Source organism: Olea europaea, unplaced genomic scaffold, assembly GCF_002742605.1.
Source record: "Olea europaea var. sylvestris unplaced genomic scaffold, O_europaea_v1 scaffold1590, whole genome shotgun sequence".
Taxonomy (NCBI): domain Eukaryota; kingdom Viridiplantae; phylum Streptophyta; class Magnoliopsida; order Lamiales; family Oleaceae; genus Olea; species Olea europaea.
In genome coordinates, this window is record NW_019233522.1 from 120,288 (window position 1) to 147,219 (window position 26,932).

At 34.2% G+C, this 26,932-nt stretch overlaps 3 protein-coding genes across 3 annotated transcripts in view; 1 reads left to right on the top strand and 2 right to left on the bottom strand.

Annotated features, from left to right (window-relative positions):
- LOC111376977 (pleiotropic drug resistance protein 1-like) overlaps nucleotides 1-1,490 on the top strand; it is a 12,286-nt gene extending 10,796 nt beyond the window's left edge. Inside the window, exons 22-24 of the mRNA XM_022999990.1 lie at nucleotides 445-466; nucleotides 843-1,076; nucleotides 1,413-1,490. Coding sequence (XP_022855758.1) covers nucleotides 445-466; nucleotides 843-1,076; nucleotides 1,413-1,490 — 334 coding nt within the window. The remainder of the gene's footprint in view (nucleotides 1-444; nucleotides 467-842; nucleotides 1,077-1,412) is intronic.
- LOC111376973 (katanin p60 ATPase-containing subunit A1-like) lies at nucleotides 1,420-7,535 on the bottom strand. The gene is made up of 7 exons (XM_022999983.1): nucleotides 7,226-7,535; nucleotides 5,543-6,014; nucleotides 3,631-3,831; nucleotides 2,935-3,179; nucleotides 2,428-2,586; nucleotides 2,242-2,329; nucleotides 1,420-1,955 (listed from the first exon to the last, which is right to left on the bottom strand). Exons 1-7 carry the CDS (start codon nucleotides 7,348-7,350, stop codon nucleotides 1,674-1,676), a joined length of 1,572 nt encoding a protein of 523 aa, XP_022855751.1. The 5' UTR covers nucleotides 7,351-7,535; the 3' UTR covers nucleotides 1,420-1,673.
- A 2,898-nt stretch (nucleotides 7,536-10,433) lies between these two features.
- Nucleotides 10,434-12,074, bottom strand: LOC111376974 (protein CDI-like). Its single transcript, XM_022999984.1, has 2 exons — nucleotides 11,809-12,074; nucleotides 10,434-11,671 (listed from the first exon to the last, which is right to left on the bottom strand). The coding sequence occupies exon 2, from the start codon at nucleotides 11,634-11,636 to the stop codon at nucleotides 10,809-10,811; it is 828 nt and encodes a 275-aa protein (XP_022855752.1). The 5' UTR covers nucleotides 11,637-11,671; nucleotides 11,809-12,074; the 3' UTR covers nucleotides 10,434-10,808.
- Nucleotides 12,075-26,932: the final 14,858 nt, after the last annotated feature.

The window sequence follows — 26,932 nt, forward strand, 5'->3', positions numbered from 1 at the left end:
CCAAACCTTTCAATATAGTTGCACAACTAGTCACCAACGATGCATATCATCCAAAACTCTAAACTCTATTAAATCATAACGCTATATTATGGCCAACTTTATGAAGTGCACTCCTATGGTGCACTGACACTCCTACAAAGGCGGTGTCCATGTTCAATACACATCATGTCGTGTCTGACATTATGCCCTCGTTTGGCCCCCATTCTCCTTTTCATTCTTTTTCTCTCTCTTATTTTTAATCACACAATTTTCCATAAAATAATATTACACGTAAAACAAAATTTTTTCGTTCTTTTTCAACCATACATTTTTCAAAAAAATACTATTCCAACCAATAAAATTTGGATAGAATGGGGGCCAAGCGGGGGCTATATCCATGACATGGGTCTGACAAGCCACGTGATATGTCCTATTTTTTGTATATTTGATATTTCTAATGTTCAGATACTTAATGGATATTCCTCGAGTAAATGGTCGACATTGAATTTGCCGTATACTATACTTTAAATTAAATAAATAAAGATATAATATATAAATTTAATGTATTAAAAAATTTAAATCCAGTTGTCTCTGTGTGTGGCGTACTTTTTAGAAAAAAAGCATGTGTCCACATTGCTTGTCCGTGTTCGTTCTACTTAAGGCAAAACTCTTAACGGTTTTCTCTTCACGATGTTGCTCCTGTGAGGGTTACATAATTCATCTGACTTCTAGATAGTTTCCATCATTGGAGACTAGCTGTGCAACTATATTGAAAGGTTGGGAAACTTGCAAGTCAAGAATTAGATTGGAGACCTGAGTCGAGATATAATTGTTTCTTAATTGGTCTCTTTCGTTGACAACAGAGGATTCCAGTGTGGTGGAGATGGTACTATTGGGCATGTCCTCTTTCTTGGACATTATATGGCCTACTTGTGTCACAGTTTGGTGATATGGAGGACGTGCTTGACACACAGCAAACAGTGAAGGAATTCTTGAGAAGTTTCTATGGATTCAGACATGATTTTCTCGGAGTAGTTGCAGTTGTCATTGTCGGATTCACAATTATATTTGTTTTCACATTTGCCTTTTGCATCAAGGTAATCAATTTCCAAAGGCGATAGTGCTGAATTATTACTTGGATACTATCTAGATAACTATACACTGTTGCGGTTTGTGACTATTAATTTGCTAAATATAATGCAGTTTGACAATTTATTTACGTCGATGGGTCAAACATGTTTGGTTGTGCTAATAAAAATTAAAAAACATCATCTTTTAAGCCAAATAATAAAAAGAAGAAAAAAAAAAAAGTTCCATGTTCGGGTCCCTCGTCTGAATTTAGTTATGTTGATTGATTTCATAATTCTACATTCAGTTCTTGATATACTTCTGCTAATGTCTTTTTAATAAACAAAACAAAATAATAAGTGAAGGGAAATGTTGTCCAAACGAATTGCTCAGCAGCACTGAATGAGGTTAATAGTAATTCTGAAATTCCAGTCAGTATATGAATGAACATCAGGTTTTGCTACATGGTTACTCGTACACAGGAAACAAAATGCAAAGACCTCTCATCAATCAAATCATAATCAACACTGGTTTAGAATCAAACCAAAAAATGATCAAGTGTGACCTCAAAAGGAAATGAGGCACGAAAAAACAGAGGATTGCAATACTAATATGAGTTAGCCCTTCTACGCTGAACCAAATTCAGCAGACCACTTCTCGTGCTTTTCAATATCAGCTGCTGAAACACTTGGTTGAACCTTAGTCAAGGCTTCTAAAAAATCGCACATAGCAACGGGATCATTTGAAATCTCATCCTTGGACATGTTCTTGATCTCATCACGTGTCTTTCCTGCTATCTTACGCCTCATGCCATTCAAAGAAGCATCCCGGCAAACATTTGTTAGATCGTCTCCACTGTATCCCTTTGTCCTACGAGCCACTTCATCAATATCCACATCTGAAGCCACCTGATATCTCAGCATGTACGTATATTGCAAGTAAACAAAATGAGAATCTACCAATAATTGTCAAACGAAGAATATATATCCTGCTTAAGAATCGAAAACTACATAGATGTGAGTTGAGCAATGATAGTGCCAGCACAAGAAACCTGATTCCGGCCATTCAAAGCAGTTTAAATTTTGATAATATATTTGAATTCCAAGTTGGCAGAATCCCAAATCATGACCTTATGAATACCCAACCGGACCCATTAATAAACTTGCCTGGTGCCCTCTAGGCAGTAAGACTTACCTCAACAGTTTTCAAATTGATCTTTATTAGCGCCTTGCGACTCTCAAAATTTGGAAGTGGAATGTATATTCTCTTCTCCAGTCGCCTCCTGCATTAATCATTGATGTATCAGATCAAAAACCACCCTACGAAGAACATCAAGAAATAAAATCAAATAAGAAGAAAGTGAACGAAACAAGACCAGACCTCAATGCCTCATCTATATCCCAAGGAAAATTTGTAGCTGCTAGAACCATCACTATCTTGCGAGTACCATCTTCATTGATGGAAGAAGCGTTGACGCCATCTACCTGAACTAGAAGCTCTGATTTGACCCGTCGGGATGATTCGTGCTCTCCTGATGCCCTAAAAATTAGTTTCATAAAAAGGGGCTCGACGTAAATACATATGAACATGTGTGAATTCGACAGTAAAAAATAAGCTTTCCTTCATCTGAAGTACAAGTATAAAGGCAGTTCAATTGTGTCTGTAAGGTATTTATGCAAGCAAGACAAAACAGACTGACCAAAAAGATTCGGCGGACTAAAATGGAGAATTCGATTAGTATTGAAATGTAAGCAGATCTATGTCGTACATGCATTTGGGTACCCCAACTCACATAACTGCTGAAATGACTGTAGAGGAATAAAATCAGGCAAGATGGCCCATTTGCCAAATTTAAAAATTGTCTGTACAAAATAATAAAATTCTTACCCTCGAGCATTGCAAAGAGAATCAATCTCGTCAATGAATATTGTACTAGGAGCATGAGCTCTTGCAAGATCAAACAAACACCGGACCATTCGTTCACTCTCCCCACGCCACTTTGAAGCCAGGGTAGCAGAAGAAACGTTGAAAAATGTTGTACCACACTCAGTAGCAACAGCTTTAGCTAGAAGTGTCTTCCCAGTACCAGGAGGGCCAAACATGAGTACACCTTTCCACGGTCTCCTAATTCCCTGAAACGAAATACATATCAAAGATTAAATGTCATAATCCATGCATGTAGGGAACGAGCAATGGAAGGACAATCTCTATTTTAAGTCTAGATATATAAATCTCTCTCTACATTTAAGGAACAATAAATGAATCGCCCAAAGTACTTCTACTGTCGTGCTCTGAATAATGCGACATGAAATCAGCCATGAAGAGAGCGGAATAAAATTTGAGATATACACGGGCTGACATATTACGTGTATCGTCACGCATCAAATATATAGCTGAGAGCAGAATAAAACATGAGATATATACAGGCTGACATGTTATGTGCATCGTCACGCATCAGAGATTCCATCATATCAAATTAATTGCATATTTAATACTAAAACTACAGAATATCAAGTGACTTTGAGGAAGATGGGGGTAAAAGATTCAAAGTAAATTTATTAAGCTTCGATTAATATCTGATACCTGGAAATACTCGGGCATCCACAGTGGAAGAACTACAGCTTCTTCTAAAAGTCTTTTTGCTTCGCTCAACCCAGCCACATCATCCCATCTGACACCAGGACTGGTTTCCAAGACATCCCTTTCGAGCATAGCAGCCAAGTCTGCATCAGGCCCTTCATATTGCACTTTTTTCGGCTTTCCATCTTCAGCATCATCACCATTCTGACAATTGCAACAAAAATCAGAAAGAAGCACATGAAGAATAGTACAACCAACCAATCGTGAATACAGAACCTACACTGGATTCAGGGTAATAAGAAGCCAGCAACTCAAAGTAAGTAATATATCTATTCCCTCTGTAAGTAAACATTTCTATACTCCCTTTGAAAGGGCAAAAGCTAAGGCCTCATGGAAAAATTTCAATATTCCTATTGCATAATGAATCTCCACTATGTATGTAGATTTCATGCACAGAAATTTGTGCATAAACTTTGCAAAATACATATCTAATATAGGACATCAAGAAACCAGAAGGACAGAGAAGGGGAATTAAGAGGAGAAATACTTCAGGTAAGTTAATCTATTTACATATAAAAATAAATAAATAAAAACTAAAAATAAAATTGTAGGTATTTAGATAAATAATTAATTATTAAACTACTCAAAAAGTTTAGCATGTTTGTTGAAAGATATTGAGAACACTGTTTGACATTTAGTTGCATAAGAAATGATTAGAAGATTGAAACTCAGATACAATGTTCAAGCCTTAATTATATCACATGATTAGATAAACAGATCAAAATTCTAAACCAAGAACTCTCTTAATAATCAGTCTGATAAACGTGACAAGTCTGTATGAATATGCACAATTGGAAATTCAAACATATCTTCATTCAACTTGCCAACATCTTAGGTTCTCTATTGTTGAATCTGTGTATTCATTTGTTTAAATTTTGACATCAAAAGGAATATTGAATAGGAAAACAAGTAGTATTAACTCAAGGAATCTTGGACGACTACGTACCCTTTGTAAAAGTATAGGTCATACAAAACTATGGCTAAAAGAACTCAAGGACCATGTGATCAGACTCTCAAATATCTCCATGGACAGTTCTTACATGAACTGAAGCAGTAACTATGTACTCTAAATGATAACCACACCAATCCCTCAGGATCTTGGATACCCCAATCTTCAATGTCATAATAGAGTTCATCAAATAAAGGAGAGGCGAAAAATTTTAATCATATTGAGGTGTAAATATTTAAATTTTAAACGGCTGGTAGGACAATTTGAATTCATCTTTTCTAGGAGCTAGAAAAGTTAGCAAGAGTAGATGCTCAAAGCAAAAGCTTAGACATTTAATTAGAAAAACCACTTCAAGTGTATCTGGCCTGAACCAACACTTCTGCTGTGCTTTGAAAGATAACAATGAAATAAACATGCCTCCTTGACCAACGGCATTCGAATAACATGAACACTCGCTTTTCATTATCTTTTCTCATATCAAAAGTGGAGAGAAGAAGAATTGTGCAGTGCATACCTTAATAACCATTGATGAAATAAAATGACCTGACATTACACTAATTTTCTAATTAGACACCTTAGATAATTTGTACATTAATTGCTAATTAGAACTATAGTTGGAATGCTTGTATATTGTAATGGTTCTGCTAATAACATTGTCATGGATCTATTTTGTCATTTGAATGGTAACACTTCCTAGTCTTCCCAACCACCAATAAGGGAAGGGTGACATTCCCCATTTAATCACCAATGTCTCAAATAGAATCCTAGGCAATTGATCTTGCATAAAGCAAAAGAATTAGTTAGCTAACCTAGTACCTCATAACAGAGAAGAGTATACTTTTTCCAACCCATAAGTAAAAATGCCAACATCATTAAACAAACTACATCTCCAGAAGAAAAACTTACTACTGAATCTGCTTTTCCAGAGGCCAATTTCCCAGCTCCCTTCTTTGCAGTAGTTGATGCTCGAACTCCGGTGTTCGACTTACTAGAGCCACCTGTCCTTCCTCCACGACCAGCTGTTCCTGTTTTTGTGGAACCTCCACGTGCCCAAGTCCCGTCTTGTGGTGACTTCCTCATGCCAACTTGACCAGTTCTTGTAGGTCTTCTACTCGAAGGATCTCGAGTAGGAGGTCGCCACACATCGGGATCATCCATTGGAGCACTTGATGACACTGGATACTCATCCAATGGCTGAAATACAAAGGACGACTTCGTCGAAATTGGAGGTGAATTAGGCCGCCTGCCAATAGGAACCTCCTTGAACGACCTTTTCTCAGCATCTAATTGCTTCACAACCTCCGCTTCTTCTGAAATTGCTTTCTTCGCATTCATCCATTTCGTACGCAGTAGAGGGTCCTCGACTGTATTTAAATGCCTAAAATTCAGGAAAATGAAGAACAAGATATAAGAAATTTTAAACAAAAGATTTCAACACGAGAGAGTTAATGACAGCAATTTCTTCGTAAACATGTAGAATACTTTTATAACCTGATACTTTAGCTTTATAACTGTAATACATAAAACCATAGGACAAGCTAAAAACCCCAAAAATACAAAATAAAAAAAAAAAATCAGCTATATTTCGATGTACTTTCCCCGAATTTCCATTCCAAGTTAGAAATTTATCAAATTCGAATCTGAGCTCTGTTATGAGGAGGAGAAGCAAGGAGGCCAACTGAGGTTGGGAAAGAAAGGAATAGGGAGACCAGAGCAAGACAAGCAGATGAAGAAGAAAATGCAGCCAACAGTTTTACCTAAAACTCAATTTGGGAAACGGTGTCATTTCGGATTCAAATTAAATATTGTAAAAGTTAACACATTTCTTATTTTGTCTTCTTTCAAGCTTTTGTTTTCTATTATAACCTAGAGAGGGAATTGGGAGAAGGGTGTGAATGATTATCGTGAAAAATCCACTTTTCTCTCTGGTATCCTTCTTCTCCTCCTCTTCTCCGCCATTTCTCCTCTTTCCCTTGCTGTTCTTCTTCTCTTCTTATCTCTCTGCTGCTGCGTTTCTCCTCTACCTGGTATTCTTCTTCCTCTTCTCTTCCTGCTCTTATTCTGTTCTCCATCTCTCTGTTTCTTTTCTCTCTTCTGCTGGTCTATCTATTTCTCTTTTATATTTTGTTTTTTACTTGTAAGTCGGCACTGTAATTGAAACTTCAATTAAGGGAATGAATGGTTGATTTTGGTTGGACATAAACTGGTTCTAGTTTGTAATTTCAGTTTATATTCCTTCAATTTGAGTAATTACAATCTGTCTCTGCATCTTGATTTTATAATTGCTCGTTATTGGTTGAGTTTGGTTGGAAATTAATTGGTTTTGGTTGAAGTTGAGCTCCAACCATAACAAGCTCATAATAATTTTCGATACACATCAGAATTTACAAACTGAAACTCTAAAATTCAGAAAAGAATTTCCCCAGTTCCTGTCTATTCTAAAAGAGCAAAATTTCAAATCAAAGATGCAAATCAAAATCAACCCATTTCTTCAAATTTAAAATATATTCAGATGCAACTGAATATTAAAACACGTACTAACGAAAAGGAAAGGGAAAAGGTAAAAATTTGAAATTGAGATATATATACTTGTTGATCTGAGCAATGGCGCCATCGAAGAAAATAATGGAAGTGTCATACAGTCCTTCCAAAGCGTATTCTCTAGCCAGCTTCAGGTGATCTTGCAATCCATCCAGCGACGCGCCACCCATCATTTATATATACATATACTCCTCTTGAATCTTTATGAATACCTCAGTTTCACAAATTCAGAGAATTTGCGCGAATTAGTTTCGTAATGAACGTAAAAATGTAAGAAATTGTGGTCGGAGTTGAAGCAGTAGAAATGGGCAAGAACGGCGACGATTAAATGGTATCCAAGGCTGTAGAAAGAAAACGAAATTACAGATCTATCCTTGGACACATTTTTACATTTGATAAGTGAGCAATAATTCTGTGTTTTACGAATGTATGGTAAAATTAAATATTTTCTTTTGATTTTTTAATTATAATGAATAATAATTGAAACCAAACAAGCCTTCACTACATAATAGCCATTCATAATGCTTAAAACATTTGTCTATGTCCTATTTATTTTCCTCCAAAAAGTAGGTAAAAGTAAAAAAGAGGAAAAAAGTACGTGAATAATTATTTCCACCTTTGCGTTTTAGTTTTTTAAATGGGATAATTGTAGTAGAAGCTCCAAACCTTTTAAATACTAACAATTTTCTCTTAACCTTTCATTTGTTGTAGCGTCAGCCAAACCTTTCAAAACGTTGGATATGAGGCCCTTTTAGATGGAATCCGTCCAATTTTCCGTTACTTGATTCAAAAAGTGATTCTGACCATATTTTAATTAGGCCCCGTTTGGTAGGGATTTTTTACCCCAAAAAATTGATTTTTTGACCGTTATTTTACTATTCAAGCCGTAATTTTTGACTTCTTCTCTCACATGTGGACCCCACTTTTTTTCTAACGGTCAAAAAATCAATTCTCAAAATCTCTACCAAACGGGCCCTTAGTCTATAAAGAAAAATAAAAAAGGTAAACTTGATATAATATATAAAATAATAAAAGAGGAAAAGTAAAAAGCCCAAACCAAAAAAGCCAATCCAAATCCACCACCAGCCGACAACCAAAGCCACTAAAAAGTACCGCACACCAGCGATATCACACCCGTAACAACCAAGCCAAACAACCATTTTAGAAGAAAGAAATCTATCAAAAATAGCCTTGATTTTCATCCCCTTCACAAACTGTGAACACTACCTTTGGCGACACCCATTACCATCGACCACCACCATTCATCTCATCGCATCTCATCTACACGTCCACTCTGATGGAGCAACATCACCAAATTAGGCCCAAAATATTACTACAACTTTTGGGAAACCATAACTAGTTCGCAGAATTGCTATAGGCAATTGTACCTCTTTCAATTGACGGGTCCCACACTATTTTTCCATCCAATTATAGATAGTAGAATGCTCAGGACTATAATACGACCTTGGGTATACAATCAATTGAACAAATTCAGCTTTCAATTACTGTTGCATGGCATTTTGAGATGCCTCATATCTAGGCGTGCCTAGGTGGAGCTTTGTCGAGCCTTTTAGAACATTGATATATACTTCATGTCTTTGGCATATAAATGAGGACTTCACTCACACAATTGTATTCTACACGTAGTTCCCATTTGAAAATAATTTATAAACAATTTATTTATAAATATATAAAGATGAGTGATGGATAAATGGATAGCACTTGTTAGTCTATTGAAACGTATTGTTATAAAATGTTTGACCATACAATTCATTTAGCCAAACAGAGGCTAAATTAATAGGATTTTTGAGATTTATTTTGAAGTTGAAGAAGATAAGGTGATGCTCAGAGTTTTATTTACGAGTTGGTGATGTGTAATTGAATTTTGGGCTAATTCTGTAACCATATTATGAATGTTTGATTATTATATCTAATTTTGAAGTTAAATACAATACGATGTGGTGTTTATGTTATTATTCTTAATGTTTTATGTTATCTAACCAATAATTGATTGAATTGAGAACCGTATGGAGTTCAAGAGATAATACACATATTATTGCTCTTAATACGAAAATTACAAATTTGGATAGAAGATAAAAATATACGTTCATGATTTGTGCAGTTTTATAATTGAATATTCCTCTTTTCTAATGCTACAATTCACATGGAGCTATAGTGAATTAACGTATAAAGTAGTTTTGATTTTGTATGACACAATATAAATTAAATTAGAAATATTAGAATGATCACATGAATGCACAGTCTTAACTTGATAAGAGATATTTCATTGGACTACCATTGTGAAATTGTACGTTCTAACACTTAAACTTTGGTCTTAATGAATCATCCTGCATTTGCAATTTTTCTAGTGATTTTCCATAGTGTTAGTTTGTTTGTTTATCTTTAGTAGAATTAATAACAAAATCGACATGGACGATGCTCTACTTATGATGTCATGCATACAATAGGCATTGATTAGAGGTCATATCTCAATAGAGCACTATCGAAAGCATACTTTCACAATGAACCAGAGTACAACTCGTACTAAAAAACCGTAACATTTCTCTCATGGAGCTACAATGGCCTCAATTATAGATCCAATTAATAAAAAAACCGAACGAAGTTGCAAAAGAGTGAATTATCTATGTAGCAAATCCCTTATCAAAGAAACTAAACCTGAAACAGGAAGTAATTAGATAGCCTTCTCATGAATGGAAGTCATTTGGGAAAAGCTTCAGGTATACTGTAAGTCAATTATTTGACTAGCTTGATAACAACACAGGGAAAGCCAAGTATAAGGGAATTTGTAACTTTTGCAGTCCCCAAACCAGTTAAAAAAGAGCAAATTAATACAGCATAACAGATACAGGACGTTGAGAGTTATTCAGCAAAGGCAAAACAAACAAGTTCAGGTTCAGGAATGAGTGAATGACTCACATTTCAAATGAGAAAACTTGATTTTACAGAGTTTTCACAGACTACAGAGTAAGCTTCATGTTCCCTCTTTTAAAATTTTCCATATCTCCATGAAGTAACAGATGAAATAAAAGACGTTTTAGAATAAATGCTACAAGGTAACATATCTGAAGCACAAAGATGATTCAGCCAAGATAGTTGTAGCAGCATACGGTAGAGAAGCAAATGCACGAATTCCAAGTTTAAGACGAACAGCTAGTATACGAAAAATATCCATTCAAAAGAGAGGAAAATGCACGAATTTATAACTGAAAAATCGACCTGAGTTCACTCATGGAAAGAATTCCCAACAGCAACACTACAAAAAGTAGGGGGAAAACCATTAATGTTGTATCTAATTAGCTATTACAATGTAAATATATATCCATTTTAAACAATCTGCATTTTTTTTAGTCCAAGCAACACTAGCTAACAGTTGTTATTGCCACAATCAGATCTCAAGAATATCATTAAATTAATGACATGAACCATCACAAATTGAACGATAGATTAAACTATGTCATGAACATGTATAACTACTAGAAAATACCAACTTCATCGGTCGACATCCTCTAAGTGAACATGTGGAAAAAATCAAGGAAACAAATGGTAAATAGGCAAGTCCTACTTGCATCGGCTATTGAATGAATTATTATCAAGGCATTAATATATCCACCTAATCCAACTTTTTCTCAGCTTCCTTCTTGTACTCCTCCAACTCTTTCAACCACAGATCCCCAAACTCACAATCCTTCCATTGCTCGAACCATGGCCCCCCAAGCGTATAATGTAACGCCTTGGGGAATGTGCTCGGATTGCCCTCAACAATCCTGTTATGTCCAACAAGGAAGTTCCATACAAATGGGATTTCTCCAATATCTTTGTCATCTAACCACTGAAACCTATGAAGAAATGCGCCAGTCTCCTTGTTCACCACTTCCGGGGTTAGCACTCGATTCTTTGGGTGCCCACAATTGTACAACACCATTGAAGACCAATTCTTCCTCGGGTACACGGTTTGAACTGCCCCATCCATTTTCGTCGTTTCCTTAGGTGTGTAATCGTGTTGAACACACATTATTGCATATTTTTCATCAATCAGATCGACTAATTCTTTAATATCACGTAAATACAAGAAATCACAGTCCACAAACATTGCCCATCCCTCATAATTTGCCAGATACGGAGTCAAAAACCGAGAGAATGAGAATTCGGTGCTCTCTAACTTCCCTCTTTCGCGCCAGTAAACACCCTTTTCGCGCAATTCACATTGCTTAATGGGAATTATCTCAATAGGGATTGAGGATATCTTCAACAGAGAGTAGCGGCAGACCTCATAAGCAAGATCCTCCCGCGGATCGTACCCTATGAAAATCTTGAATTTCTTTGAGTTCGGATCGAACCCATTTCGGCAATTCCCATTGCCATTGATCGTATTATCACAAACTGAATGAGATGCTCTTGCCTCAGCACCATTCGGATGCAAATCGGCGCCCCCAGGCATAATTTTCAGTCACGAATAACACCCTGCGGAAAAAACTACAAGAAACTCACAAAGTTAGTTCCAAAAAAAAAAAAACCATGCAGATGAATAGTACCATTTACATATACATAAAATTTAATTACTGATTAGATCTGGATGATCAAAATGAAGAGGGAAGTATAAAGAAACTTACTTGATGTAAAGAGAGAAACTCCAGATTATTTTCAGATCTAGAAAGAAGACAATGAGTCAAAGCGAGTATTTGAATTTTTTTGTTTGTGAATGATAAGGATTGCTTTGAATCACAGATTTATGAGTGCAAAATTTTCCGGACAGCCTGTTTTTCGCTATGCTGCTGTCGGTGGAATGCGTTGCGGGGATTTAGCGCTGACGGTAATTTGGGAGCTTTTGAATGAACGCTGGCCCACTGATTTGCGTCGACCATAAGCATTTTTTTAAAGGATAAATAAACGTGTACAGATGGGTTACCGAATGGCGTGCCCTCTCACAACCTCTCACAATGTACAACGGTTCTGCGTGTATTTAAAAAGAAAATGACTGTTTTTTACGGCATTTGTTTGACAGCTTTATTTAGCTGTATCATAAAGGTGGGGTTCACGATTATTTTAATCATGAATCTCACTCACTTGTATCTGTGTGCGCTGTAAAAAAGTTGCGAATATTGATGTACCTATAACATATTTCATTTAAAAATGACTGTCCGTGGTCCTCACCCTTGTTGTGAGTCGTAGGTAAAAGATTCGGTAGAAAAATTCGGTACATGTAACATTGTCCTTTTTTAAAACATTAGAATTATGGAACGCTTATAATATTTGTTGACAACTTTGTTAATATTTTATGATACAAGATGGCTACATTTTTTTATAAATTATGATTTGTCAATCAAGATGTACAAGTAGATTTGATCTATTTTTTAAAAAAAATTTCATTATACATTTTTGTTGGGTTTTAGTGTAGTGGATGAAATCGGATTCATCTATATCGTATATGAACTTTACATGTTGGATTTATACATACCGTATATGCGACGTACCGTATTTAGAGCTTACCGTATATGCAACGTACCGTATATGCTACTCACCGTATATGCATATATTATCTAAATAAATACCGATTGGACAATTATCAAACCAAATATTATCAAATTAATTAATTTTCTTCAGATTTTTTTCCCCGACATACAGATAATAAACTGTGAAATTATATGAAGCACATATAACAAAATAAAATGGAAAATCTATGAAGCATAAGATTAAACTGTAAATATGTAAATCGCTAACTAAATAAATATGTGAATTGCATAAATAAATAAATTTTCAACTCGATACTTGTGCGAACACAGTTCCTTAAAACAGATTCGCCCTCTCACCGTAAGTATTTGAGATTTAATCCGAGTGTCTGTTTCCCAAAATATAACGGTAAAACCCGTAGAATTTGAGCACTGCAGAAATTACTCTAGCAAACTGAGTTTGTATTCGAACAATATCTCCACCACGACTTTGGACAGAAATCGAGATTACGTATACAGACAGAAAAATTATGCAATATGCAGACTATATTTTTGTGTGTGCAGACACATTCTTTTTTTTCCTGTATTTTCGAGTATGCTAGAATTGTCGAAAAAAATATGAGATTTAATATATAAAATAAATCGGCCATCTGCCATTAACTCTTGCAATAAACATTGGATTCACTTCAATTTCTGCTGGAGTTTTGGCAGTTTTCGAAAACTCAAAGGTCAGTTGAAGATAGGGATGGCAATGGGCCGAGTCGAGCCAGCTCAGCCCTTTAACCCACAAGCTCGACTCGTTGCTCGGGGGTGAGGTCGACTTGGCCCATGAGCTCGTGGACCGAGTCGAGCCCATGAGCGCTCTCGAGCTCGTATTTTTTTTTAAATTTTAAATACTTTTTTCACCTTTTTTTTTTAAAATTTCAATTTTTTGGACGAGCCCACGAGCTCGGCTCTTGGGCACAAGGCCTACGAGCTGCTCGTGGCCTCGACGGCCGAGCCGAGCGGTCGAGCCGACGAGTTGCTCGGCCCGTTTGACATCCCTAGTTGGAGAAAGCAAAAAATTGCAAAACGTGGACACTTCAAATGGGCCAATTTTCGCTCCGTTTGGTTCGACATTTGTGTACGCAGGTTACGCCCGCACACAAGTTCAAGGTCCGAAGGCAATTTTGATCCATGATTTGTATCCCCTGTCGCGCATGTGGAAAGAGTATCTATACTACACATGATTACATCTTTCCAATGTGCAACCATATTTAAAGTGGTTCTTGCTTTCATATTTTTCCTATGTGGGACTAATGCAATTTTTCCACTTAAGCCATCTTTCAATGGTCATCTTTGAACTTCAATTTCTCATTCACCCGAACTTCATTTATGGCAAGTAAATATATCATTTCAAAGGTGGGGTTCACGATTATTTTAATCATGAATCTCACTCATTTGTATCTGTGTGCGCTGTAAAAAAGTTGCGAATATTAATGTACCTATAACATCTTTCATTTAAAAATGACTGTCCATGGTCCTCACCCTTGTTGTGAGTCGTAGGTAAAAGATTCGGTAGAAAAATTCGGTACATGTAACATTGTCCTTTTTTAAAACATTAGAATCATGGAACGCTTATAATATTTGTTGACAACTTTGTTAATATTTTATGATACAAGATGGCTACATTTTTTTATAAATTATGATTTGTCAATCAAGATGTGCAAGTAGATTTGATCTATTTTTTAAAAAAATTTCATTATACATTTTTGTTGGGTTTTAGTGTAGTGGATGAAATCGGATTCATTTATATCGTATATCAACTTTACATGTTGGATTTATACATACCGTATATGCAACATACCGTATTTAGAGCTTACCGTATATGCAACGTACCGTATATGCTACTCACCGTATATGCATATATTATCTAAATAAATACCGATTGGACAACTATCAAACCAAATATTATCAAATTAATTAATTTTCTTCAGATTTTTTTTCCCGACATACAGATAATAAACTGTGAAATTATATGAAGCACATATAACAAAATAAAATGGAAAATCTATGAAGCATAAGATTAAACTGTAAATATGTAAATCGCTAAATAAATAAATATGTGAATTGCATAAATAAATAAATTTTCAACTCGAGACCTGTGCGAACACAGTTCCTTAAAACAGATTCGCCCTCTCACCGTAGGTATTTGAGATTTAATCTAAGTGTCTGTTTCCCAAAATATAACGGTAAAACCCGTAGAATCTGAGCACTGCAGAAATTACTCTAGCAAACTGAGTTTGTATTCGAACAATATCTCCACCACGACTTTGGACAGAAATCGAGATTACCAGTAGACGTGTTGTCTTTGAACTATTCTGCCATTTATGTAAACGATGATATATTCCACACATGATTCTTCCTGACACAATTCAGTTCTCATTATTGTGCTCGTTTTGGCCAAATCGAGATTACGTATACAGACAGAAAAATTATGCAATATGCAGACTATATTTTTGTGTGTGCAGACACATTCTTTTTTCTCCTGTATTTTCGAGTATGCTAGAATTGTCGAAAAAAATATGAGATTTAATATATAAAATAAATCGGTCATCTGCCATTAACTCTTGCAATAAACATTGGACCCACTTCAATTTCTGCTGGAATTTTGGCAGTTTTCGAAAACTCAAAGGTCAGTTGGAGATAGGGATGGCAATGGGCCGAGTCGAGCCAGCTCAGCCCTTTAACCCATGAGCTCGACTTGTTGCTCGGGGGTGAGGTCGACTTGGCCCATGAGCTCGTGAGCTCACAAGCCACGAGCTCGTGGGCCGAGCCGAGTCGAGCCCATGAGCCGCTCGCGAGCTCGTATTTTTTTTTAAAATTTTAAATTCTTTTTTCACCTTTTTTTTTAAAAATTTCAATTTTTTGGACGAGCCCACGAGCTCGGCTCTTGGGCACAAGGCCTACGAGCTACTCGTGGCCTCGACGACCGAGCCGCCCACGAGTCGAGCGGTCGAGCCGACGAGTTGCTCGGCCCGTTTGACATCCCTAGTTGGAGAAAGCAAAAAATTGCAAAACGTGGACACTCCAAATGGGCCAATTTTCGCTCCGTTTGGTTCGACATTTGTGTACGCAGGTTACGCCCGCACACAAGTTCAAGGTCCGAAGGCAATTTTGATCCATGATTTGTATCCCCTGTCGCGCATGTGGAAAGAGCATCTATACTACACATGATTACATCTTTCCAATGTGCAACCATATTTAAAGTGGTTCTTGCTTTCATATTTTTCCTATGTGGGACTAATGCAATTTTTCCGCTTAAGCCATCTTTCAATGGTCATCTTTGAACTTCAATTTCTCATTCACCCGAACTTCATTTATGGCAAGTAAATATATGATTTTGATACTCTCATGGAGGAGAACACGAATCAACTTTGATCTTTCAAATTGGACCAACGGGTCCCACCGAAAATATTGCCAAAAGTGAGTCATTTACTCATTTTTTCCAACAATCTCCCACATAATGAAAATTGGGAGAGACACGAGACCGTGAGACACAAGACGTGATGATAAAGTTCAATGGTTTAAGCCTACATATGATAGGTAGGTATTACCCTTTGAACATTCACTTGTGAAAGCATATTTACTTTACTAACTGATCAGTAGACGTGTTGTCTTTGAACTGTTCTGCCATTTATGTAAACGATGATATATTCCACACATGATTCTTCCTGACACAATTCAGTTCTCATTATTGTGCTCGTTTTGGCCATGAACATATGCTTGATTCTGTGAGAGTTCTTAAGAATTAGGCCTCACATAATTATCTTAAAAGCAGCCCCACTTCTCTCACATAGGTGATTTCTTATTACAAGTAACCCACATTACTTGGCTCGAACTTTAACGCATAAAAATCATTAAAAGCCTATTGCTTATCTTTCATCCTTGCGAGCATCACTGTTGCATCATAGGAATGGACAGGAGGAAACACTCACACGGTGATTTTATTAAGTCTTTACAATTAGGTTGTCCCTTTGAACATAGATCTTGGGATCTCCCGTCAACTAGATTGGGTTTCTTTTATAATAATTTATTCATTCAAGGGCTTAAGTCCCATTCTTTTTTATTATTTCCCAACTAACTCTCTATTGAACTCTTTGGTTAGCTAATCCGCAATGTTATCTTTTGATCTTACATAGTCAATAGTAATCACTCCAGTTGATGGTAGTTATCTAATGGTATTGTGTCTACAACGTATATGTATAGACTTACCATTGTACATGTTACTTTGTGCCCTTCCTATTACTGATTGACTGTCACAATATATGCAAATCGCTGGCACAGGGTTTGACTATCTTGGAATATCCTCTAAAAAGTTGTGCAACCATTCGACCTCTTCACTACATTTATCTAGAGCTATAAACTCAGATTCCATCGTAGGTCTTGCTATAACTGCTTGCTCAGAGGATTTTCACGATATGGCAACACCTTCCAATGTGAACACAAATCCACTGATGAGTTTTGAGTCTTTTATATCAGATATCCAATTGGCATCACTGTATCCTTCAATAACCGCTGGATATCTGGTATAATGTAGTCCATAGTCACGATTACATCTTAAGTATCTTAGTATTCTTACTATTCATCTCCAGTGATCAGCTCCTGGATTGCTCGTGTATCTACTCAATTTACTAACTGTGTAGGTTATGTCTGGTCTTGTACAACTCATCAAGTACATTAGACTTCCAATAACTCTCGAGTATTCTACTTGAGAGACACTTTCACCTTTATTTTTAAATAGACGTTAACTTGTATCTATCGATATTCTAACCAAGTCAATATTTTCCTTATTGAACTTTTTCAAAATTTTGTCTACATAATGTTACTGACTTAGAACTAGCCCATCTGATATTTTTGAAATTTTGACTGCAAATATAACATCAGCTAAACCCATATCTTTCATGTCAAATCTTGAATTTAACATAGTGGATTCAATCATCTTACTGTCACTACGAACAATAAGCATGTCGTCAACGTAAAGAAATAAAATGACATAACCATCTTTAGTGTCTTTAACGTAAACACATTTGTCACACTCATTGAATTTAAATCCACTCTCTATCATGATATTATCAAATTTTTCATGCTATTGTTTGGGTGCTTGTTTCAAGTCATATAGTGACTTCACCAACTTACAAACTTTCTTTTCCTGCCCTAGTGATGAAAACCCCTCGGGCTTTTCCATATAAATTTCTTCTTCTAAATCTCCATTTAAAAATACAGTTTTAATATCCATTTGATGTATTTCAAGATTTCACAAAACGATCAGTAGACGTGTTGTCTTTGAACTGTTCTGCCATTTATGTAAACGATGATATATTCCACACATGATTCTTCCTGACACAATTCAGTTCTCATTATTGTGCTCGTTTTGGCGACAATCGTAAGTATCAACCTAATAGATGTTATTCTCGTCACTGGAGAATACATATCAAAGTAATCAAGGCATTGTCTTTGTTTGTAACATTTTATTACTAATCTGACCTTATACTTTTCGATAGTTCCATCTGTTCTCATTTTCCTTTTGAAAAATTCATTTATAGCATAGTGGTTTACTTTCCAAAAGAATATACACTAGCTTCCATGTATGATTTTGTAATATGGAATCTATTTCACTTTTAAAGGCCTCCTTCCATTGAGGTCCTTTCGAGAAATTCATAGGCACTTGATTATTTTGAGGTTTACTTTTTAGCATATAAGTCCGAAAATCTGGACCATACGATTTTTTTGTCCTTACCCGTTTGCTACGTCTAACCTCAGTCTCCTCTTCTAGTTCGTTGTCATGACTATGTTCAGTCATAGTGTCATATGTTCGTTTGGAGGAGCTTGCTTCCTTTTTGGACTTGTACAGAAATACATGTTCAAAGAATGGAAATTTCTTGTGTTTTTGTGTATGTTTGAGATTTTAGAATCATACAAAATAAATTGATAAGCACTATCATTGTGTGCATAGCCAATAAAGACGCAATCGACTGTTTTTGGCCCTATACTTACCTTCTTTGGTATTGGAACGGTCACTTTGACAAGACACCCCTACACTCGTAAATATTTATAGGAAGACTTTCTTCATTTCCATAACTCATAAGGGGTCTTTTTCTTTTTTCTTTCGGGGCACCTTATTTAAATGGTAATTTGTTGATAACACAGATTCTCCCCACATGTTTTGAGGTAATCCAGAACTTACCAGCATTGCATTCATCATTTCCTCTAAAGTACGATTTTTTCATTAAACAATACCGTTTTGTTGCGGTGAATAAGGTGCGTTAGTTTCATGTATGATTCCATGTTGTGCACAGAATTTCGCAAATGATGCTTCAAACTCACCACCTGAATCGCTTCTTAACACTTTAATTTTCTTATTAAGTTGAGTTTCAACTTCATTCTTATAGAGAACAAATTTCTCTATAACTTCATCTTTACTTTTTAACAAATATACATAACAGTATTTGGTGTTATCGTCAACAAAAGTAATGAAATACTTGTTGCCACATCTTGTTTGTACAAGTTTTAAGTCGCATATGTCACTGTGAATTAAATCAAGTGGATATGTGTTCCGTTCAATTGATTTAAACGATGATCTTGTTAATTTTGTCTCAACACAAGTTTCACACTTATGTTTTGAATCAATGTGGAACTCGGTATACAATTTAAGTTAACTAGTTTTCGTAAAGTATCATAATTAACATGTCCTAATCTACCATGCCAAATTGGAAGACGCAAGCAAATAAGTAGAAGAGTTTGCTTTATTCATTTTTGGTTTAATAACCATTACATTGAGTTTAAACATACCGTCGGAAACACATTCTTTTCTGACAAACATTCCACTTTTTGACAAAATAACTTTGTCTAATTTCAATATAATGTGAAAACCATGATTATTCAAAAGTGACCTGGATACTAGGTTTTTGCAAATTTCTGACACATATAGCACATTGTTGAGAGTCAACTCTTTTCCCGAGATTATTTTCAGAACCACCTTTCCTTGTCCCTTGATTTCAGAAGTTGCTGAATTTTCACGAACAATTTCTCTCCATTCTCAATTGCTTCAAACGCAACAAACAACTCTTTATTAGAGTACACATGCCTCATAGCACCGGTGTCAATCCACCATTCCTTAGGGTTTGAACCCACCATGTTTACTTCAGAAATGACAGCCGAGAAATTCAGCTCTAACACATCTTATGTCATGTAGTCAACCACATTTGCTTCTTTCTTCTTCGACAATCTGCACTCCGAAAACTTGTGGCCCACTTTGTCACAATTGAAACATTTTTCTTGAAATTTTTTCTTAGAAATTTCACCTTTCGATCCTTGTTTGGTCCTTTTTCCACCGGATGGCCCAGACTTGTTTTTGTAGTTCTTACTACTTTGACCAAACTCCACAACATTGGCTTTAGCAATACCAGGAGTGAAACATTTCTTTTTAGAACTCTTGTTGTATTCTTCAATTCGAAGTCTAATAATTAGTTCTTCGATATTCATTTCCTTTCGCTCGTGCTTCAAATAATTCTTGAAATCCTTCCATACGGGAGACAATTTTTCAATAATTGCAGCCACATCATCCCTTCGGCATAAATTTCGTGAAATATCACTTGGAGTTCTTGCACTTGACTGATAACTGTTTTGGAGTCCACCATTTTATAATCTAAGAATCTGCCGACAATGAAGTTTTTAGCTCCGGCATACTCAGTTTATATTTTCGGTCCAACGACTCCCACAACTTCTTAGCAATTTTCATATTGCTATACACATTGTACAGCGTGTCTGCTAAACTGTTTATAATATAGTTTCGATACAGAAGATCCGAATGGTTCCAAACATCAAGTGCACTGATTTCTTGAACATCTCCCTCACCCTCATTGAGTTTTGGAGCAGTCTCAGTAAAAAATCAGGCAAGATTCAAAGTGGTTAGATAAAATAGTATTTTCTGCTGCCACCTTTTGAAATTCAAGCATTGAATTTATCTTATTTTTCTCCATGATTAACCAGAATATTAACGATATGGTCAGTTGTTGGAGCCACAGTTTGACTCACAACATGACTTGACAATCTAGCCACAATTCGAGCTACAATAGAGTTGAGCCCATAGCCTGATTTTTAGTAGGCACAATTTCAGTCACATCCATGTCGATCGATTCGATTGCTATTTCTGAAAATCAGACAAATAATTAGTTTCCAAAAATTAATAGTATAAGAAACCAATTTTTTCTTTTAGGAATCTGTTTTAAATTTTTTGGATTTTAGTGTAGTGGATGAAATCGAATTCATTCATACCGTATATAAACTTTACTTGTTGGATTTATACATATCGTATATACAACATACCGTATTTACAGCTTAACGTATATGTAGTATACCGTAATTTCAACTTATTGTATATGCAGCATACCGTATTTGCATGGCATACCATATTTGCTTAGCATATCGTAAATGCAACAATTTAGCATACCATATATGATGCCTATCGTATATGCATATATTATCTAAATAAATACCGTTTGGACAACTACCAAATCGAATGTTATCAAATTAATTAATTTTCTTCAGATTTTTTCCCGACATACAGATAATAAACTGTAAAATTATATGAAGCACATATAAAAAAAATGGAAAATCTACGAAGCATAAGATTAAACTGTAAATATGTAAATCGCTAAGTAAATAAATATGTGAATTGCATAAATAAATAAATTTTCAACTCGAGACCCGTGCGAATACAATTTCCTTAAAACAGATTCGCTCCCTCACCGTAAGTGTTTGAGATCTAATCTGAGCGTCTATTTCCCAGAATATAACGGTAAAACCCGTAAAATCTGAGCACTGCAGAAACTATTTCGACAAACTGAGTTTGTATTTGAACAATATCACTACCATGACTTTGGACAGAAACTGAGATTACGTATACAGACAGAAAAATTATGCAGTATGCTGACTATATTTTTGTTTGTGCAAACACAGTTTCTTTTTTTCCTGTATTTTCGAGTATGTTGAAATTGCCGAAAAAATTATGAGATTTAATATATAAAATAAATTTGCCATCTGCCATTAACTCTAAAAATAAACATTGGAGCTACTTCAATTTCTGCTGGAGTTTTGTCAGTTTTCGAAAACTCAAAGGTCAGTTGGAGAAAGCAAAAAATTGCAAAACATGAATACTCCAAACGGGCCAATTTTTCATCTGTTCGGTCCGATATTTGTCTACACAGGTCACATCCGTGTACAAGTTCAAAGTCCGAAGGCAATTTCAATATGTGATTTACACCTACTGCGCGTGCACGTGGAGAGAGCCTCTATACTACACATGATTACACCCTTCCAATGTACAACTATATTTAAAGTGGTTCTTACTTTCATATTTCTCCTATGTGGGACTAATGTAATTTTTCCACTTAAACTATCTTTCAATGGTCATCTTTGAGCTCTAATTTCTCATTCACTCGATTTTCATTTTTGGCAAGTAAATATATGATTTTGATGTTCTCACGGAGGAGAACACGGATCAACTTTAATCTTCCAAATTGGACCAGCAGGTCCCATCGAAAATATTGTCAAAAATGAGTCATTTACTCATTTTTTCCAACAATTTATTTGTAAGTTTTATCAAATTTTTAACAATACATTTCATCAACTTTTATCAAAATTTATTAAAAATTCAATTTATAACTAAATCAAACATGGTCTAATTCATCAAATTATGCATAATAATTAATAACACTTGCAAGAATTAAAGAAATTTAGTACTTCAATAGTTCATGAATAAATTTTATTGGCCATGCTCGACTTTAAGCTAAATTCCAATTGGGCCAATAGAATTTTTTAGCCCCCGTTTAAGTCTCATTCTCTAAGAACACATTTTTTCTCAAATTCATTTTTAATTGCACATTTTTAATAAAATAATTTTACACATAAATCTAAAAAAAAAATTCCACTTTTAAACCACAAAAAGGAAGAAGAAGAAGAACCATCATTGTAAAACTCATTTTAAAAAAAAAAAAATTGAGCTCAAACATGGCCTTAGTTTAACTTCAATTTAAATTTTAATTTCAAAATTTATAACAGTATTTTCATAGACCAAGATAAAGTTGCTTGACGCTCATATTGGATCTTCAGCTTGTGGGATTACTTGGGATAGATTCTGTAGATTTAATTAAACTATGTCTTAATTATTCGATTTAGACAATGTACGCCAGCGAGTCAATTATTCTACAATTAATTATTTAAGCAGTTCTGACTGCAACGAGTAAACAGATCCTAGCATTCTACATGATTTAATTGAATGCGATAATAAGCCCCTGTTTGGCCCCCATTACGTGGAAAAAGTAATGGGTGGAGTAGTATTTTTTTGAAAAATAAGTGGTTGAAAATGAAGGAAAAATTTTCGATTTACGTGCAATATTATTTTATGGAAAATTGTGTGGTTGAAAATAGGAGAGAAAAAAATGAAATGTAATGTAATGAAAATTAATGAGGCTCAAACAAGTGCTAAACAAGAATACTATATATTATGTAGCAAACCCCTAAGGGAAAACTTCACGAGCCCCATGTCACAGGTAAAATAATCAATTGCCCCATGTCACGGGTAAAATAATCAATTATCAAAAAATAAGAAATACAATAATCTCGATTTTGTAGTTTTGCAAAATTAACAAAAAAAAAAAAAAATAGTCAAAAGAAATTAAAGAAAAACTCCCTGATTTTCTTATTCTTTTGACTCGTTGTAGAAATTGAATCATATTTTTCAATCTTAACTTTATCACCACTTCACTGTTGTACTCAACCATAACTACCACTCCGATTAAGATTTACCAAACTGAATTTATGCCAAGTAGTATGATTTTTGAGTAGTATTATATCACCCACGCTCTAGCTTATTTTCTCCAACTACGGTTGAAGAATATGATTTTGCTCTGAGATTATTCAATCGTGCATGTCGCTGGTTGAAATTGTTGTGGAGTGACAAAACACGTTGCTGCAAGTTTGTTGGACAGGATTAAGTTCTTTCAAAGTAGCTATCTTGCACCTCAAAGTCTTACTCTACTTATGCAGAGCCATTCAAGTCACAAGATCATCTTACCTAAAATTGAACATTACAACACGGTAAGAATATATTAATTAAAATCAAATCATATTTATTTGATATGGTAATAAATTAAATTAAGAAAAGTTTAATAACTAAGCCAATTTCTCCTTATATCTAAATATTTACCCGATCAAATAATATCTAAGATGACAATAAATAAAATTTGTGCAAGCTGTAGTAAGGAAGCCATAGATTGCATTCGATTTTGAGCAATGAAACCCTAAAATTCGTAGTCACGGAAATCTGTTGAAACTGTACTATCCATCCAATTAGAGCTGACTACCTCCTTGGATTACATCCCGTTATTCATATTTTTAGTTCATGTCCTTGACATTTAAAAATCATTCTATATTAAGTAAGTTAATAAAATTTTAATGTGTAAAAATATAATATATTTTTCCTACATTACCCAATGTCAACTTTCTTTATAGTGTTGACAACACGCCCTCTAAAAAATTATTCAAACTGGTTAAAGAGCAATTTCTATTCTCATAAATGCTTTTGAACTTTCAAAAGTTCTATCAAATGAATTCTTAATGTTGCTTGACATGCCAATTTACCACTATATCACATCATAAAAGTTTTAAAAGAAACACGTCTTACATTATCACAACCTTCATTTTATCTTGTTTCTATGGTGGTACATTGCCATTATCAATTACGAGATGACTATCAATTAAGAATGTTGCTACACTTACAGAATTTGGTACGCAGAATTTATATAGGGGAGGTATGTGACAGTTTTTGGGGGGAAGATGATCCCCCCAAAAAAAAAAAAAACAATGCAAATATTGTCTATAAAAATTCTTTGACGAGAAACCTTGTACACTTTGAATTATTCATCAACTAAACCCTTGTTTGAGTGTCATTTTTTTTTAGAATGACTTTTGTGAAAAAAAAATGATTTTTTTGAACAATGTGTGATTAAAGGTTGACCAAAAAAATTATGTACATGTAAAATAATTTTTATTGAAAAGAATATATAATTGAAAATAAATTTTTAAAAAGTGACTCAAACATGACTAAATAATCATCGTCAATTTAGATGAAAATAGGTTGAAAATAATCATCTGACTTTTTGTATACATTTTTTGTACGAGACCTAATAGAATGGGAGAAAACTAATATTGGCACAATAAGCAAGCATATAGATGTTATAATACCAAAAGCCAAATGACTATTTTAGTATTTTACCTTATTTTCAAGGAGTATGCGCCTTGTACATAAAAATGGTATATGATGGATTACATAAAATGATGTGAAGAAAAAAGATTGAGAGCCTGTTTGATTCCCATTTTTCTAAGAATGAAAATAAAAAATATAGTCGTAATGTGATCCACACAAGAGATAGAAAGTCAAATATGGTGGCTTGATGTGATAGATAACGATCATATTTTTCATTTTTGTGACCAGAGAATGAGAATCAAATTGGCCCTGAGTGAAAAAGTTGACTGTATTTTAAACTGACAAATAATAAAGTTATATATAACAATATGTAACCCGTTACATGAAACTTGTTGTATATGTAATAAGGTCCTATTTTCAAATTAAAAAAAAAAAAAAAAAAGAATCATCTTTCCAACCATCTAGCTCGCATTTACACCCTAAACCCACCATCGTACAATCTGGCTTAATCCGGTAAAGGAGGTAACTAGAGCACAAATTCCTCAGTGTCAATTGAGTTCAGTGTCGATCCTAATTAAAGGTAGAATAGGCAATCACTTAAGACTGTGTTTTTTGTAAGGGTCCAGAAAAAAACTATTATCTATTATAATTATAAATAATATAAATAGTAATAATAATAATAATAACTCTCAAAAAAGGTTTATATTCTTACACCTTGTAATATGGCAAAATTTTGTATAAACTCTAAATGTATTTTGGAAAATGTTAAAGTAATAATATTTCAATTGACAGAAATCAAAACCGCTTTAAAATATTTAGAGTATGTTTGATTGACATGGAAAATATCATCTAGAAAGGAAAATATTTTCCATCTTTTGTGAAAAATAAAAATCACCTCTATCCAAGAAAAATGTTTTCCTTAAAAACAAGGAAAATTAGGCATATTTTCAAAAGTTGGAAAATATTTTTCATGAGAAAAAATAGCAGTCAAACACTTTAAGTAGAAATTTGGATGGAAAAATGATATTTTTCATGGAAAATAAATGTAATCGAAATATGTGATAGCATTAAGGCATTCAAAGATACTAAAAATTTAACTTCTGATATTATAAATTTTGAGTTCTTATTTGACATGATTATTTGATACAATATATAGTTTGCTATTAATAGAGTAAGAAAAATGTTACAAAATAAGGATTTATCTATTGGTGCTACTATTAGTAATTTGAAAGCACTTATTAAATTTTTCGAAATATATATAGAAATCGAATTTAAATCTGATTAGATTAATTATGAAGAAATTGCTACTCAAATAGAAATTGAACCTGCATTTCACGTATTATCTATAAAAAGAAGCACTGATCAAAATGTAAACGATGAAATAAAATATTATGCTAAAAAAATCTTTTGGAGTTTATTATTTATTATTAATAATTGATTAAACTCTTTTTTCACCTAGGTTAAGTTTTGAACAATTTAAAAATTATGAAAATATTTTTGAGTTTCTGTTCGATTTTAAAAAAATTGCAAACTGCAAATGATAATTATTTAAATTGTTGATGTCAGAAGTTTGGAAAAAGAAAAAAGCATGACAAGAATTAAGACATTGATAAGCATAAATTTATTTTCTGAGCTTTAAATTGTTAGCAACTATTTGCTAAAAAATACGGAAAAGGTGAATGAAGTTTTAGTTTATACAAAAATGACGGTTATTTTCTAAATATGTGGATTGCTTGTAGAATATTACTGATATATCAGTTACAATTACCTGTCGAGAGGACCTTATCAAAGTTGAAGTTGATAAAATCTTAGCTTCGGTCAACAGTGTCACAAAAAATGTTGAATGAATTGATCATGGTATCTATATATTAAAAAATTAGTTCTAAAATAGATTGATTATAATAATATAGTTGTTAATTTTCTATCAAATAATTCTAGAAAAATATATTTAATCTAAATATTTGGAAGTTTTAAATTATTATTATTGTGCATCTGAATTTATTATATTCAATAAAATTTATTATTATTTTATGTATTTCA

Coding starts and splice junctions, on each gene's coding strand:
- LOC111376973 (XM_022999983.1), bottom strand. CDS start 7,350: ATGATGGGTGGCGCGTCGCTGGATGGATTGCAAGATCACCTGAAGCTG. Junction 6,015..7,225: donor GCCATTGCTCAGATCAACAA/GTATATATATCT, acceptor CCTGAATTTTAG/GCATTTAAATACAGTCGAGG. Junction 3,180..3,630: donor GGATGCCCGAGTATTTCCAG/GTATCAGATATT, acceptor ATTTCGTTTCAG/GGAATTAGGAGACCGTGGAA.
- LOC111376974 (XM_022999984.1), bottom strand. CDS start 11,636: ATGCCTGGGGGCGCCGATTTGCATCCGAATGGTGCTGAGGCAAGAGCA.